This window comes from Melanotaenia boesemani, chromosome 19, assembly GCF_017639745.1.
Source record: "Melanotaenia boesemani isolate fMelBoe1 chromosome 19, fMelBoe1.pri, whole genome shotgun sequence".
In the NCBI taxonomy this organism is placed as follows: Eukaryota; Metazoa; Chordata; class Actinopteri; order Atheriniformes; family Melanotaeniidae; genus Melanotaenia; species Melanotaenia boesemani.
Genome location: NC_055700.1, coordinates 17410863 through 17427222, shown reverse-complemented (window position 1 = coordinate 17427222; position 16360 = coordinate 17410863). Strand labels below are relative to the sequence as shown.

At 39.0% G+C, this 16360-nt stretch overlaps 1 protein-coding gene across 2 annotated transcripts; it reads right to left on the bottom strand.

Annotated features, from left to right (window-relative positions):
- Positions 1-440: 440 nt before the first annotated feature.
- Positions 441-11392, bottom strand: swi5 (SWI5 homologous recombination repair protein). 2 transcript variants are annotated; one of them, XM_041970183.1, is made up of 6 exons: positions 11210-11392; positions 10336-10384; positions 10143-10246; positions 9777-9871; positions 4301-4337; positions 4101-4234 (listed from the first exon to the last, which is right to left on the bottom strand). In XM_041970183.1, exons 1-5 carry the CDS (start codon positions 11305-11307, stop codon positions 4315-4317), a joined length of 369 nt encoding a protein of 122 aa, XP_041826117.1. In that variant the 5' UTR covers positions 11308-11392; the 3' UTR covers positions 4101-4234; positions 4301-4314. The 2 variants fall into 2 exon arrangements, with proteins under 2 accessions (XP_041826115.1, XP_041826117.1); XM_041970181.1 differs by lacking the exons at positions 4101-4234; positions 4301-4337 and adding an exon at positions 441-1536.
- Between the last annotated feature and the right edge of the window lie 4968 nt (positions 11393-16360).

The following is a 16360-nucleotide window of genomic DNA, read 5'->3' as shown; positions in this document are numbered from 1 at the left end:
TGTCTGTAGAGACCGCCTCACCTAGTTCATTCATCATTTTATTTGCTGCGCCCATACGCAAATGACCGTTAAATACCTATTGACTAAGGAGACCCGAGGATGAGCAAGGAATGAGGAAAAGCAGGATGTTCAACAAGACGCACAACATATTAAGACTGAGCTCTGCCTTAAAAACTGGAATCACTTAACCTTTACCCTACATATTTTTACTACAGGGAAAGGTGGCAGAACCTGCTTACCTTGGTTAGCAATTGTTGCAGGTGGGAGTTCATGTGAAACTCTTCAAGTGTTGTTCAACTCTGTAAAGTTTATAAGGGACTATGACTCAACACAAAAATGGAAACGTTTACTTTTTGTATTTTGATATATTTCTCAATGCATTTCAAACATTTTTAACACTTTGTTTTGAATGTTTTAAACGCAAACCCTTTATCTACCTATCTAGCTATGATGATGCAACATCGTACAAAGAAATATCCTACAGTCTAAGATGACGGCAAAATACCAGGTTGACATTTTACACAGTGTGTAACAGCAATGTGACATGTCATGAAGCACATTGCATAACCAGGAAAGATTACAGAAGGTTTACTATAACAAAATGCTGCGAATCACTGATGCAAGTCAAGAAATGTGAGTCCCAACTGCTTTGAAAGTGTCTGAATCAACTGGGGTAAACCTATTGAGAAACTCTTGCAAAAATTTTGCAAGCAGGCCAGCAGTAAATGCAACAAGACTGATCACATCAAATCTGATGCACAATGAAACCCTATGAGCCTGTCATCTAGTACATGAACAAACAACATATATTATAATGACTCGTATGTAAGTTAAGTGATAATGGACTTATCAGGATAAGATATTAGTATGAGCTTTGACTAGAAAATCTGAAGTGCAAAGACACATTTTCCTGCAACATTTCATGCCATTTGGAATTCACTCCCTAAACATAGTAAAACAGAGCACTGTGGGATTTGGAAAACCTTTCTGCTAATATCAATGAGAAAAGTGACAAAGGCCCACACAATACTATCCCACCATCTGCCTTTTCTGTTTAATACATTCAGAATTTACATAATCACAAACATAAAAAACATCCCTTTAAAGTTCTGCCACAACAACATTACATTCTTGCACAACATAGAAGGGAGTGAGTTGGAAAAAAGTAATCAACATACTGTTAATTGTCTTCAGTTAAAGGCCTAAATAGTCGGCACGTTTTAAATAGCATGCATGCATGTTTGGACTGAGTCTATTCTCCTCTTGTTATAACTGCCATTAATTCAATATTTTTCTGCAAGCTTCTAAGAACGGACATTAAAAAAGAAAAGGGATAGCTTAAGGAAAACACAAAGTTCATCGGGTTACATCTTCAGGCCTTTCCATTCATTAGGTGCTATGGTCCTCTGATTTGATCCCCCATTCTCTGGTGTAAGGGAGCATTCCCAACATCGCATTTCCATTTTTTTCTTCAGTCATCCAGTTCAAGACCAAAATGTGAGTAGAGATCTCGTGTGGTGGTCCCCCTCAGAGCAGCTGCATGACATAAGACAGATAACAGGGTCAACTCCCTCTGGTCTTCTTTTCAAACACTCTGCAAAACACTGAACAGACCAAGATCACAGTAGGGAAGAAAAAATAAAAACCCCTAACCTTAAACATGCAGCTTGCACTTTGTAAAAAAATAAAGTTAATCTTGCACTATACAGTTATTTTAATTCAATTTTGCAATAAAACATGTTTAATATATTTGTATTGTTGAAGCACAATTAAATTGGCCACACTATGTACATGCTATTCTGACAAAAGCATTGCTGTGGTGGCAAAGCTGTAGCATTTGTTGGCTCCAACTGTAGTTCTAATGTACTGTAAAGACAGGATTATACAAAATAGAGTTCATTTAACTTGGTATGTGAATTATGCACTGTGCTGCATAGTAGGTTTACCAAATTGTTTTTATGTGTTCTTTGATGTAAATACTATTTAAAAGTCTTATTCCTAACAGAGGAAGAGTGCAACTTTAGCACATGCCTCAGGATTACCCTTCACCCTTGATTTAAAAATTCACAGAGTTAGCATTTCCTATCTTTTTTTTCCATCTTGCTTTGGCTGTGTGGCTTTATTTTGAGATAAATATGAAAGTTCCTATATTAGTTCAGAATGAGCGTTTGTCCTTTTTGCTATAAATATGCAGCTCTAGACTTATGGTTATTAGGTTATTAAAGGAATGAGAAGTCAAGTTTTTAATTAAATGGCACTAAAGAGGTGAAAATATGATCATTATAAAAAGGTTATATAGGCAAAAAAGAGTATATATTCAAATGACAATGGAGTTAACCCTAACAAAGACATGGTCAGACACAAAGGGACAGCTGTCTTTAGAGGGTATTGTAGGGCATCTCTCACTCCACACCCTGCCCACCCATCTCCTCCCTCTCAGAATAACAACATACTGTACAACAGCAACTCAGTGTTTAAGCGCAGACTCTTTGTGAAAGTGTGCTTGTTTGAGACAAAGTGTGAGAGTGAGAGAGGGCACAAGAAGAGGAAAGAGAGGATGATAATCCGTGCTTGTATTTAACTGCATGTGTGCGAGTGTATGCATGTATCTAGGAGCACACACAGAGATAGTAATTGTGTGTCAGTGTTTGAGTGAAAGGCAGTGATTGTGTCAGAGGGGAAATGCCACCTCTGTTCACTAAGAGGTCATTATCATCTCCACTCTCTCTGTACTGAGATAGAAAGCTTTTACTACACAGCAAAGATTTAACAAGAGTTTTTTTCAATATAGACTACTGTAGTAGATGAGAATGACTGATAATAAAGTAATTCAAAAGAGTCTATTTGCGCTACAGAATTAAGTCAAATGTAAAGGAACAATCAGATTTGAGTTCACACTATTCATACAAGTGCACACCTACAAACATATTCTTTCAAAAGTAGGTAAAAAGTCATAAGTCACAAAGACCATTGTGTCATTGTCATGCCAACATGATTCACCAAAACTATCCTAACAGTATGAGAGGTATAAACTTCTCCCTACAACCTTTAAATGGGATGATGTTTCAAAACATACCATATAAATAGAATTGTAAGGAAATTATGATAAAACTTGTAGAGAACAGACACTATGCCAACATGTCACCTTGAACTCTGAGAAATGTATGACTGACTTTAATTTTTATCCTAGCACCATCACAATCAATTATTTGAGTAAGACGGTTAAACTCTGTACAAAATGCCTCTGCTGCAGATCAAATATTATCCAATCTATGGTGTTGACACAGAAAATTAAAACAGATTTCAGCAGCAGGTGAATTAAAGTAGGAAGAAGTGGGAACCTAAGTTGAAAGCTCCACTACAGAGATGCTTTAACAGCTTTATTGTACAGTGTTAATCTAATGGGTTTGAATGATTTAAAAGCACACCAAAGCAATAAAAATAGCAACAACATTTGTATTCCGGGCTCATACACTGATTAATAAAAGCCTTGCTATGGGTTTTGTCTCAATCAGAAAAAACTGAGATGGCTTTCTGTTGCCCTCTAGTGGTCGGTTTTAGAACAACATGAAAAAAGGAATCTTCTGCCTCACTGATCTCATTTTTATTTGCATTGTTTCCTCTCCCATGCATTTTACCCCACTGTTACCTCTCTTGATGTAATGTTTTAATAGTATATACGCCTTACAAAATACCATAGGGTGTTATAATGTGAGAACAGTGTTTATGATGCATGTTTGTCATCTAAAGCAAACAGATTTACTTGAAAAATGATCAGGGACAAATATCACACCTTGTGTGGTTTGATGTCTTTTGTCCAAGTCTCACCACAAAGTTCAGGCTGAAATCACAAGTTGTTGTGTGTATCGTATTATCATGTCAGTGTCAACAATGGCTTATTTAAAAAATGAGCAAAGTGTTAACGTGTGCCATTTTGAGGTGACACCTGAGCAAACGTGTTAACATGTGTCACACTGAGCTGTCAGATTGGATCAGCTGTCATCTAGCTCAGTGGTTCCCAACCTGGGGTCCCCCAGAGAGCACTGGGGGTCCCCCTGAGGCTTTGAACATTCAGAGCCATTTTGATTAATGTCCACATATTGGTCCTCATTTATCAAACAAATGTGGAAATGACAACATGATCAGAGGAAAGATCTTACAATTGGATCCACGTGTAATTTATGAAACGTTCGTATCTGACCGATCCCAGCGTAGGGATGATTGAGCCTTGATAAATGCAGCGGCTAAAATCAATTTGTCATTTACATGTTATGTCCTTAATTATTTGTGGTCCAGAGGCCTGGTCCAGTGAGTTCAAACCATGAAGAGGAGACGTTCTACCAAAAAAGAAACTTTTCAGAGGTGGAAAAGAATAAAGAGGTACTGTTTGGCAGCCTAAAAACCAGAGTCAAAGAAGTGCACAAAAATGCTACATGGAAGAGGATCACAGCGGCAATCAATAGCCTCGTTGTTGTTGAACCGACTCAGGCTGAGGTAAGAATAAAATTCTCAGTAAGTAGCAGATATATGCCCCTGAATAATGTTTTATTTGTTTTTAATTTGGATAATAGCCCATGTCTGCTGAAAGTCACAATTCTTTACTTTAAGAACCTGAAAATATAAATGACACGCTAAAAGAGATCTATGAAAACCTTTAAAACAGTGAATAAAAGTTTTTCAAACTGCTAAACGTCCGTGTTTTCTTGCATTAGTACAGCAGTATTGTGCACAAGGTACTGTAATATGAAGCCACTTTTTATAGCCTCCAAAGGAGAAAACTAGTAGCCTGAAGCATTTTCCAGTAAAGAACTGTACATTTTAGTGCACAGCATGGAAAACATTAGCTTACTGATTAAATAGAGTAGTTATACATCTTTAAAGGTATAGACTACTCTATTTGTTAGAAAAGACGGATTGGCTCCTGTCTCCTCCGTATAGCCCCCAGTGTGGAGGCTGTGCTGGCACGGTTCCCTGGGCACACACTCCTCTGGCTGTGCTGGGGCATCAACAGGCTCTCCATGAGCCAGAGCATGGTGTGCAGAACTGCACACACAGGACAGAATTACGTTGCAGACTTTCTCCGGAGAGTACAGCAGTGTCTCCACGGCTGGTCCGAGACACGTCCACCTGCCCTTCAGCAACCCGAAGCAGTGCTCCAGCGTGACACGTGTGTGTGTGTGTGTGTGTGTGCACTGTTGAACCTGCACTCCTACTCTGCAGGGTTTGCCAGCAGGGCGATGAGATGCCCTGAGAGTAAATATAGGTACATGTCCATTTGCAAACACAGATCTCTGTTTGTATTTATCATTATTTTAAATTGTAGTGTATAATGATTTATGGGTCTTATTGATTTGAGCTATTTTAATTGTCATGGACTTAGTTTATCATATTTATTTTCCCAAATCATTTTTTGAGTGCATCGGTGTGTATTTTACTGGAATCCATTTGAATATGCTTTTTTGCAAACAGGTTAATTCTGAGTACTGAACATGTGGCTGCTTATGCTTAGATGATGGTTAAGGGTTTGTTTAATAATTATTTTCAGGGTCTGCTGTGCTGCACTGCAAATCCACACTGACTCAAACTTGCATACACCATCTCAGACTTGTCGTGAGATTAGACCGTATCCCACGCTCACGTCCAAATTAATAAATGGCGAGCCTTGAGTGGAAATGGTCTTTCACACAGATTTTTGTCATACATTCATTTGATAAATGATGGACAATGTCCCTATTTTAAGAATAAAAAAAAAAGTAAGGCTCTATGTTTATATTTTAAGTTTGGCTTTATGGAAGGACAGGATTCAGCCAGAATACAGTATTTATGGTGGGAATATAACTTTTGAAAGCATAAAACCTAAGCAAGGTTTCAGCTTGGGGTGAGGCTGGGGGTCCATGGCTTTTTAGTATTTGCATGAAAGGGTTCCTCTTGGAAAATAGCTTGGGAACCACTGGTCTAGCTTGTCATCTCTTGAAATTGCTAGTTAGCAGATAAAACATTCAAATGAAGCCCAGAGTTAATTTGTTATGACAATGAAATGGGTCACAACTTGCAGTTTAAGAAGACTGCCTCCTCTAACTGACTTTCACAAACTCAGATATTATTATTATACAGTGAATTAATTCATATCTCATAATACTAAATATATATATATATTTTTGGTTTCTTTCCTAATTTTTTTACATCAATGTCCACTTGGCAGATAAATTTGAATACTCAGTGTCCATGTGGCTGGAGCTTGGTTAAAAGAGAAAAAAAATTGATTTGAATCAATAAAAATTTAATTAATCCAATACTGATTCAAAAACTCTGAACCCACCCCCCTTCCGGCAACAACACCAGAAAAGGAAAAGGATTCTCATGTCACTTACTTATGATCTGTGAAATCTTAGCAAATATACACAATTGAAAGGTTGCCTGTGTTGATTCCATCCAAAATCAGAGTCTCTTGCCAGGATAATGCCAAATTTGGATTTTGTATTCACCATTGGATTACATTCACCTGTAAACTATTTCGGAGCTTATTACCACATAAGCAGCTAAAGCCACAACCATGGGATTTGCCATGTTAAACAAACACCAAATGTTTTGAAAACAACAGGAGACGTCCCCACGCACATATGTATGGAAAAAAAAAAAAAAAAACTCCCTGAGGCGCCACCTTACCGAGGTGGAGGAGTTTGCATGTCCCAAAGATCCTAGGAGCTATGTTGTTGAGGGCTGTATGCCCCTGGTAGGTTCACGCACGGCAAACAGGTCTCTAGGGGAGGGACCAGACAAAGTGAAGCTCAACAGACCCCTATGATGAATAAAAACAATGGATCCAGATTTCCCTTGCCCGGACATGGATCCAGGGTCCCCCTCTCGAGCTAGGCCTGGAAGTTGGGCACGGAGGCGAGCGCCTAGTGGCAGAGCCTTTGCCCACAGGGCCCAGTTGGGCTCAGGGTGACATGGGTCTCTCCCTCCTGTGGGCTCCCCACCTGTGGGAGGGGTCATAAGGGTCGGGTGCAGCGTGAGCTGGCTGGCGACCGAAACTGGGGAACCTGGCGGTCTGATCCTTGGCTGCAGAAGCTAGCTCTAGGGACGTGGACAGTCACATCTCTGGTGTTGAAGGAGCCTGAGCTGATGCGTGAGGTTGACCGGAATCGGCTAGATATAGTTGGACTTAACTTGATGCAAGGCTTGGGCTCTGAAACGACAGGCAATAGCAGTATTAACAGGCTCTGAAACCACTATCGAGAAGGGCTGGAATCTCTTCCAGTCTGGAGCTGCTCACGGTACGAGGTGCCAAGCAGATGTAGGCATACTTCTTGCCCCCCAACTTGGCGCATGAGCCTTGGGGTTAACCCCGGTGGACAAGAGGGTAGTCTCCCTCTGCCTTTGGGTGGGGGGATGGGAAGCATGTCTTAGATACTCAGGTGAAGAGAGGGCTTCATTGGGCCGTGTTTTTCAGCTCTTCCTCGAACGATTCACAGCCGAGTGTGCAGTGGCTGAGATGAGAATCAGTACCTCCAAATCCAAGGTTATGGTACTCAGCCGGAAAAGGGTGGAGTGTTTTCTCCAGGTTGGGAATGAGGTCCTGCCCCAAGTGGAGGAGTTCAAGTATCTTGGGGTCTTGTTAACGAGTTAGGGATGGATGGAGGAGGAGATCGACAGGCGGATCAGTGCAGTGTTTGCAGTGATGCAGGCTTTGCAACGGTCTGTCATGGTGAAAAAGGAGCTGAGCCAAAAGGCAAAGCTCTTGAATTACCGGTTGATCTATGTTCCTAACCTCACCTATGGTCACAAACTGAAGAACAAGACCACGGATGCAAGCGGCTGAAATGTGTTTTCTCTCCAGGGTGGCCGGGCTCTCACTTAGTGATAAGGTGAGAAGGGCTCAGAGTAGAGTTGCTGCTCCTCCGCATCAAGAGGAGCCAGATGAGGTGGCTCAGGCATCTGGTCAGGATGCCTCCTGGACGTTACCCTGGTGAGATGTTTAGGGCACATCCCACCAGGAGTAGGCCACAGGGAAGACCCAGGACACGCTGGACGGACTGCATCTCTCGGCTGGCCTGGGAATGCATTGGGATCCCCCTGGACGAGATTGTGAATATAGCTGAGGAGAAGGAAGTCTGGGCTTCCTGCTTAGGCAGCTGCCTCCGCAACCTGAGCCCGGATAAGCGGCAGAAAATGAATGGATGGATGGAAAAGAAAAATCTGATAATGGACAGGTGAATGTAGACAACTATCTCTCAAATGCATATTTCAGAAGTGCACGTAGACACGTCATTTCAGATTATTATAATTATCTGATTACGCCCAGATATCTGATTTTTATGGTCATGTAAATGGGCTCAGTGTTTTATAAAAATAGTTATCCGAAAAGGTCTTTAATATTGAAGAAAATGAGTTTGTTTCATAAATATCTGTAACTGAATCGATATTGAATAGATTTAAATTGAAATCAAATCCAATCAGGCTATTGTGAATCAAATCGATTTAGGAAATTAGTGGAGATAACCTAGTAAGGATGCACCACTACGATATTGGTACTGGTAACAATACTGAAGAAAATTCTAGATCAGGTATTGTGACAATGGACCTGGTCCATAGACGTACACCTGTTTAGTGTAATTCTATGCTGTGCACTTTGAGTGATGTCATGTGCTAATGACGTGCAACACAGTGGCTCATATTTGTTTTCAAAGTCGAGTGAGGATCAGTCATCTGAAACTTTTTCACACTACCTCAGCCAAGATATTCAACAGCTACGTGCAATACCTGTGCAGTGAATGTTCCAAGATGCTTGAGAAATCTGCTTGAGCAGGTCACTGACACTGAGCAGTTTATATGTGAAAAAAAAACGACAAGTTGGGACTATTTGATTTTTTTTTTTTTTTTTTTTACCAAGTCAGTAAAGCTATGATTTTATCCAGCAGCTCTTGTAATGGATGTTTAATTTCAGGACCTAAAGTATTTCGGCACCATACCAGATCTCCAGCTTGCAGAGTGTACCGAAAAGAAAAAAGAAAAAGACTATGCAATCGGTTAATGTGCGCTAAAGTCACGTTTAGTTTACTAATGGTGTGAGATGAATGCAGCTTTGCTCTCAAACACATTACTAACCGATCAGAAGCTGTGATGGGTCTTTGAAAACATGTGGTTGTCAGACCCAGCTGCAGTTTAAATCTACGATAGACAACAGATTGCTATAATGGAGAAGAGACGTTGATTATTATACCATTAAATAAAACTACACTACATCAGTTTTATTGGCGGGATGGAGGGTATATTTGTGAAGCCTGGTTATTTATTTTTTTTTACGCCACATATTTTCCAAAACACGCTCTCCGCCTGTTTGCTGGTGGGAGTGTGCTCACTTGCGTGTGTACGCACATGTGTCATTGCACATCGAGGCGAAGAAGAATTGTGAACATACACTCAAATAGAGTCAGAAAGAACATGCCATCATTTAAATAAGGTAAGTTAAGTTCTTAAGTTTTTAAACACTTATGTTGAGCGTGGATGACACAATGAGAAATTATTTAATTTGTAATTCAGCGTTTTTTTCCTGTATCCTTATTGGCCGATAATAAATGTCAAATATCAGTATTAGCATTGGAAAAAAGTGGATCGGTGCATCCCTAATACCTAGCCCTACATGTGACGTTATGTGTATTCTTTTAAAGGATTTACAGGCTATTAATAAAAGTATATATAGACAAAGATTTCTGTAAATCTAGAAGGTCATAAAAACTGGCAAACTGAAATATCTGTATGTGTATATGTCTCACCAATACGGCCCAGCAGTGATTGTCCAGTGTCTTTGATATCATTGTATTCATGCAACATATCAATATGATGCTCCAGCTCCTCTACTCTGTATCCCCTGTAAAAACAGACACAACATTGGTCTAATGTAAAAACACTTTTGTGCAAATGTTCACACACAAGTACCAACTCCAAAGAGTGAACACTTGATAAATAAAAGTGTGTAGAAAAGAAGGTGTCAATGTTGGTAAATAGAGGAGATGTTTATAAGAATCATTACTACTGATTCCATGTTCCTTAGTGTTACATAGAATCATCACCACATGCATAAACTCTATACCAGTGGACCTCAAAAAGAGTTCTGAAAAAGCAAACAAAGCTGTACTCACTCTGCCTCCAGTTGTGCTATGTCTAAATCCAGCTCATCTCTTTTTCTCTCTAGCTCTGCTGCTTCTTCTGCAGGGCTTACTTTGGCACTCTCGGATACTTGGAGCTATAAATGCAATACAAAAAACATATGAAAATGAAATGCATACAACAAATATAGACAACAGTATGTTGTGTAACAAAATAATTACTCACGGGTGACTTGAAGCGGGAGTGTACTTTCTTAAATTTTGTGAATGGAGTTCTAGAGGTAAAAGGGGAGGACACTATTAGAGAATAAATAAACATCCTTCACGAGAAAATGTCTAACAAATCACACCTTTTTTTTAGCTAGATAAGTAATTTCTTCCAATAGCAGTATTAACGTAGTAACAGCAAATTGTGGGGCAGTGAACAAATCTCTAGTCTCTAACATACAAATATATTAGAAACACCTTGCCCCTAATTGAGAAATTAGTTTATTAACCGTACACAATACATAAACTCAGATGCAATTTATTTTATTTGTTTATTATTTTTTTTATTTTGAGTAACTGTAGTAATTTTACATCACTGTCAGGATAGTTTTTACTTGTTTGTTTTATTCACCTGTACAAAAACTGATGGATCAAATTAACAGTGATGCCATATCTGTATCCAAAGCCTCTGGTTTTGTGAAGGATGGAGATTTAATGACAATATGTAGCAACAAGACATTGATTTCATCACCACAAACAATAGTTGTAACAGAAAACGCATTCGGCAACAGTTTTTCTGTTTATATTTTCTAAATAAAAACCTGTTAATTGATCGATGCGTCATTTTATAAACTGTCTTAGGTTCGTTAGTAAATACAAAAGTGGTTTACAAGGCTCGGTAATCTCAGCTTCAACTATCAAATGCTGCACGCACTACGTGACTACAGTGATAAGGTCAGTAGTCACAGTGTCACTAAAGTGTGATAAAACAAAAAGGGAGAAAAAAGAAGTGAATAACAATTCACGAGAGATATTCTAGGGCACTAGGAAGCCTTCGGTAACATTAGGCTAGTTGTTGGCTACCTTTAGAGCTAAGCTAACACCGAAGTTACCTGTTCAGTGCTCCTTTACTTAGGTCATTTCCTTCTAGCATCGAATTGTCACAGTTGTTTCCACTACAGTGTGGTTCAACAGGCTGGTCAGTGATCATATTGCCTTATATGTAAAATAAATGTTTATAATAGCTTTGACTTTTGTATAGCTAACGAGTAAACGTTTGCAGTTCGCGGCTGATTGTAAACAGTCTCATGGCGAAATTTTATTGGGTATTAAAACGAAGAGGCGGGGTTTGGAGAGACTGGTAACCACGGCAACAGCCCACGTGAACCTCGTGGATTCTCGTGGTTTGGATCGCAGCTTCTGTTTCATTGCTAAAGTTCATGAGTGGTTATGTTTTGTAAAATGTTATGTGTTCTGAAATGCTGAATTTTCATTTTCCCCTTAAAATACCCAATAAAACAAAGCATTTGAGGAATAACTACATATTTGATTTGACATTATTGACAGAAAAAGAAATAATCACCTTATCATTGATAATCATGGCTTTTACTTTTGTAATGTATTGCTCAGAAAATCTCAATGTAAAAAATGTAATTTTCAAAGTTCAGATTTTATTTCTTATTTTTTTTATATCGTAGACTTCAAGTTTAATTTTTATCATAACACAAAACAGGGAAATGCAGCAAATGATCACATAACACTAACAGCATCTTCAGTTATTATTAGCAGTTTTTATCAATCATAACTTAAACAATCTACTCTTATTTGCACGTTTACTTATTTGCAGTCGTTTAATTATACACAAAAATTACGTTAGTGACCTCATCATAGACTGTTTTCTTGTCTTGAATAAAACAGCTAAACTACTGCTCACATTATCCACTAGATGGCGACAAAGAGCTATTACAGGACTCTTACATCCAGCAACACCGAAAAGGTTTCTCTTGTATCCTCTCTGAAACAACCCACACACCTCTTGATTGAGAAGAGCATTGCATAATCAGAGCAATTCTGGGGCATATATTCATTAGCTAATCTGAGCTGAGTGTACTTTAGACAAGTTACCATCCAAGCTCTTAGACTGACTGAAGCTAAATTGGTAGTGGATTAAAAAAGCAAAAAGGTCACATTCAACCCAAAAGAACAGACAAATACTTTTCACCACATATTAAGGCAAAAGTCGCTACACTTTGGTGCACTGACCAAGCACAAAAGGACAAGCAACACTGCAAATCATTTAGCTCCTAAAAGGCAGAGAGAGTGAGCCAGACTTCACAGAGGCAAAAAGAGGACGATGCAGAAAGTGAAGGGCAGACAACATGTGAATCATTGGGAGCTGATGTTGTGGCGTGGAGGACAAAAAATGTAGTCCTTTCTGTGTTATGTCCTCTGGATTCATTGCTTATTTATTGGTTTATACAGAAACAGAGAGGGTGGGGAATGAAAAATTCAGACAAGAGGCATGGTCCTTCGCCCTTTCAGAAAGTGCAGTATTACACACACTGGGCTGTAATGGTTCCTGCACACAGTCATGTGTGTGGGAGAGATTTATGTAGGTGGGTTCTTTCTCCCCATCTCTGACAGCAGTAAAAAGCATCTGTGTTTGTAGTGATAACATCACATATTCTGAATGGCAGCCATTTTGAACTTTTACTAATAAAGTTGCAGAATCAGATTTATTCTCAATGTCAGAGAATATGCACTGTAATGACAGGGATTTTTAAACCTGTGGAAATATAGCATTTCACTTCAAAATAACAGAAAACAAAACATTGTTTTCCCTGTATTGTGTTTGACTGTTCAATGTATATCAATAAAACATTAAAAAAGAGGAAATCTAGCATTTCTGTTAACAGGAAACAGTATCATTCTATTACTGTTATTCTGAATTTAACATTAGATTTAATTTTTTAAATTAACAATTGGAAATAAATAGAGGCTGTAGAATCTTGAACAGAGAAACAGACATGAGGACATCTTCAGAAATATATACTTGATAGAAAAAAATAAATATTCCAGCTGTCATAGCACCATTGAGATGACTCTAATATGCAATGCTAAAAATTAACTTAATAAAAAAAATGATGAAGGCTAATATAAAATTAGGAAAAATACACCACAAAAGAGCCACAGGCTGACATGGAGCCATCTGAAATGCTGGTCCGTACCATCTGTTGCTCACTCAACCAAGAAAGGCTCCATGGGTGACAAGCAAGGAGGAAACCACAAATATATACGAAAGGTGCAAAAGGCACGATTTGTTTTTGCAAAACCTTTCATAAATAAACCATTGTTTTTTGGCAATTATATTCCATGGACAGAGGAAACCAAAGAAGAGCTCCACTGTCTCATTAGTTTGTATAGTAGTGACAAACAACAATAATGAAATCACAAGAGTAGTTTGTGAGGAATTTTCTATCCATTGTCTGCTATAGATTAAAAAATGTGAGCCTTAATGCAAAATGATCAGACAGGCATTAAAGACAGGGAACTGAAAAGCTTAATGAAAAGGTTAAAGCATGGGAATGGCGAATCTGCCAATCCTGGTGTTCTCTGGTTAATGCCATTTGGGCTGCAGAGTGTTGGGCTGTGATCACAGACTCCACTTGTGAACATCGAGCCCTCATACCACCATCATGGAGTCTGTTTCTGACAGTTTGAGCAGAAACATGCACATTAGTGGCCTGATGGAGGTAATTTTGTTGGGCCCTGGCAGTGCTCCTCCTGTTCATCCTTGCACAAAGGAGCAGATAGCGGTCCTACTGCTGGGTTGATGTCCTCCTACGTCCCCCTCCACATCTCCTGGTATACTGGCCTGTCTCCTGCTATCTCCTCCATGCTCTTGACACTGTGCTAGGAGACACATCAAACCTATTGCCACAGCACACATTGATGTGCCATCCAGGATGAGCCTGTGGCACTGAACAACTTTTGTGGATCGCACACACCACCTTGTGTTACCTCTGGTGGTGATTACACTGACAAAATGTAAACGCGATTAAAATTCAGTTATAAAGGATGAAGGCAAGGAAATGCTCTGTTGCCGCCACCTGGACCCATTCCTTAATGGCTTTGTCTTGCTAATTGTCTCTCATTTCCACCTGTTGTTTGTTCCATTTGTACAACAGCAGGTGAAATTGATTCACAATCACTGTTACTTCCTAACTGAACAAACTGATATAACTGATATATGACTAACTTTGAGTTACATGCTAATGATTATGAGTTCCCTTTATTATTTTGAGAAGTGTATTTTGATGAAATTCAGCCTGTTTAAAAGGGAGTTTTGCACTTCAGGCTCTTTGGAAATCTTTTTTTCCTACCTTGACTGTACAAAATTGCTACTACTACTGTGACTTCATCCATTGGTTTATGGATTCCTAACTTCAAACCTAAAGTTCAGCATTAATCAGCTGCAATTTTAGATTTTTGCTGCCATAAATTAGGTGTAAAAATGGATCTGAACAAAACCCAACATCACTGTTAATGTTCATTGGGTACTTGCCTTGCACTTAAAGAACCTGTGAGCCCTTCAGCCCTTGTTTTGTACTGGGCTGTAAAGTTGGGGATATTCATTTATTCATTGCTTTTGCACCCAGCTTCTAGTGGCCACTCAGGCAGCTCATCCATCCATCCATCCATCCATCCATCCATCCATCCATCCATCCATCCATCAACTATACTGCTTATTCCAATTCATGGTTGCAAGAGAGCTGGAGCCTATCCCAGCAATTGGCAGGCGAGAGGCAGGGTCCAGACTGAACAGGTTGCAGATTTATTTTTCTGTGTAATTTAAAATGTAGGGGAAAAAACACGTTTACTGAATATAGATACATAATATACATTCAGATATGCTGAAATCAGTTTTTAATTTTTTTTTTTATTGGATGTCTTCATGAATGAAAAAGAATTTAAATTGAGAACATAGGAGGTTTGGGGTCGAACAGATCGTAGTGAAAAACATTAGATTGACAAAAAATCAGCCAAGAGAACAGAGAAATAGAGATGAATGGACAGGACAAAAACCTGAAACAGCCAAAAGTTACAAAGAAAGAAAGGTGGATATCGCTGATTTGTTTTGCTAGTTGGATAGACTCCTATTATATCCATCATGTTCATAATTCATAAAATCCCAGCTTCTTCTCTGTACAGCATCTAAATTCCCCCTGATGGTGAGCTGCGACTAGGGACCATAAAATAGCCGAAGAAGAAGCAGAAAACACCAGAGGAGTACACAAGACATACAACAAGAAGAGTGAAGGAGAGCGAGCATGCTGCTGCTGGGTGAGGTGGAGGTTTGGAGGATGATGACCAGCATGTCATAACACATCGATACACATCTAAGGGCTGTGCTACAAGCACTGCTTACACTGGAGGCCATTATGCCTCTAAATAATTCACTTGGCTTGCACAACCCCTTATTCTGACTAACTGTCCATATACTGTATGTAAGCAAATGAATAACAAAAAGCAAAACCTTCTACTTTGATCAAAAACCTGCAGACGAAGATGTGTATTCCTGCAGTGCACACCTGCAGGCAGCAGTACTATTCCATTATAAATTTGTGCTTCTGCAGAATATTTACACTTTTAGCATTTGGCTCATGTAAGCTACAAATCTGATTTTATACAGTACTTAGCCATTCAGATAAACACGCAAAGTTGGGATGAAAAATGCCTAGGAAAAGAAATTGAAAAAGAAAATAAAGAAAATGATGTATAATTTGGTTCTTCTATGTTTAAAAACCTCATATTATCAAGGTATTCTAACCACTTTGCCTGAAGGAGTGCACCGCATGTAAGTTATGATGCCTGTAAAGAGAATAAATAAATACATTTTCCAGCCAGTTTATCTTGTGGGTGGAGTGATAGTGACACAAAATTCCTTGTTAGAGCTCAGGCAATTAATTTAGAGATAAGTGGGTGTTTGAAAATATCTACATAAAAGAGAATCTATGATAAATTGTAAGGTTTGTCATGTTTGAAGCAGTACTGTTGTATCAACGCCATCATAAACTGGATATTCATGTCTAAGCCAGGCAGGCATTGGTGGGATATCAGCTCCTCTGCGTCTCCATCTGTCTGTGTGTTTTGTGCTATGTTCTTTTACCCATTCATTAGCTCTGACTCATCCTTCTAATAAACACCTCGATTTCCTCTCTGAAGTAGTTTTCTGTTGTTTTTATATTGCACGATTACTCTCT

What these genes read in the sequence shown, in the direction of transcription:
- swi5 (XM_041970181.1), bottom strand. Translation starts at nt 11,307, where the DNA reads ATGATCACTGACCAGCCTGTTGAACCACACTGTAGTGGAAACAACTGT. An exon ending in ACTCCCGCTTCAAGTCACCC is followed by an intron (nt 10,247 to 10,335) that starts GTGAGTAATTAT and finishes TTGCATTTATAG; the next exon opens with CTCCAAGTATCCGAGAGTGC. An exon ending in ATCACTGCTGGGCCGTATTG is followed by an intron (nt 1,537 to 9,776) that starts GTGAGACATATA and finishes TATGTCATGCAG; the next exon opens with CTGCTCTGAGGGGGACCACC.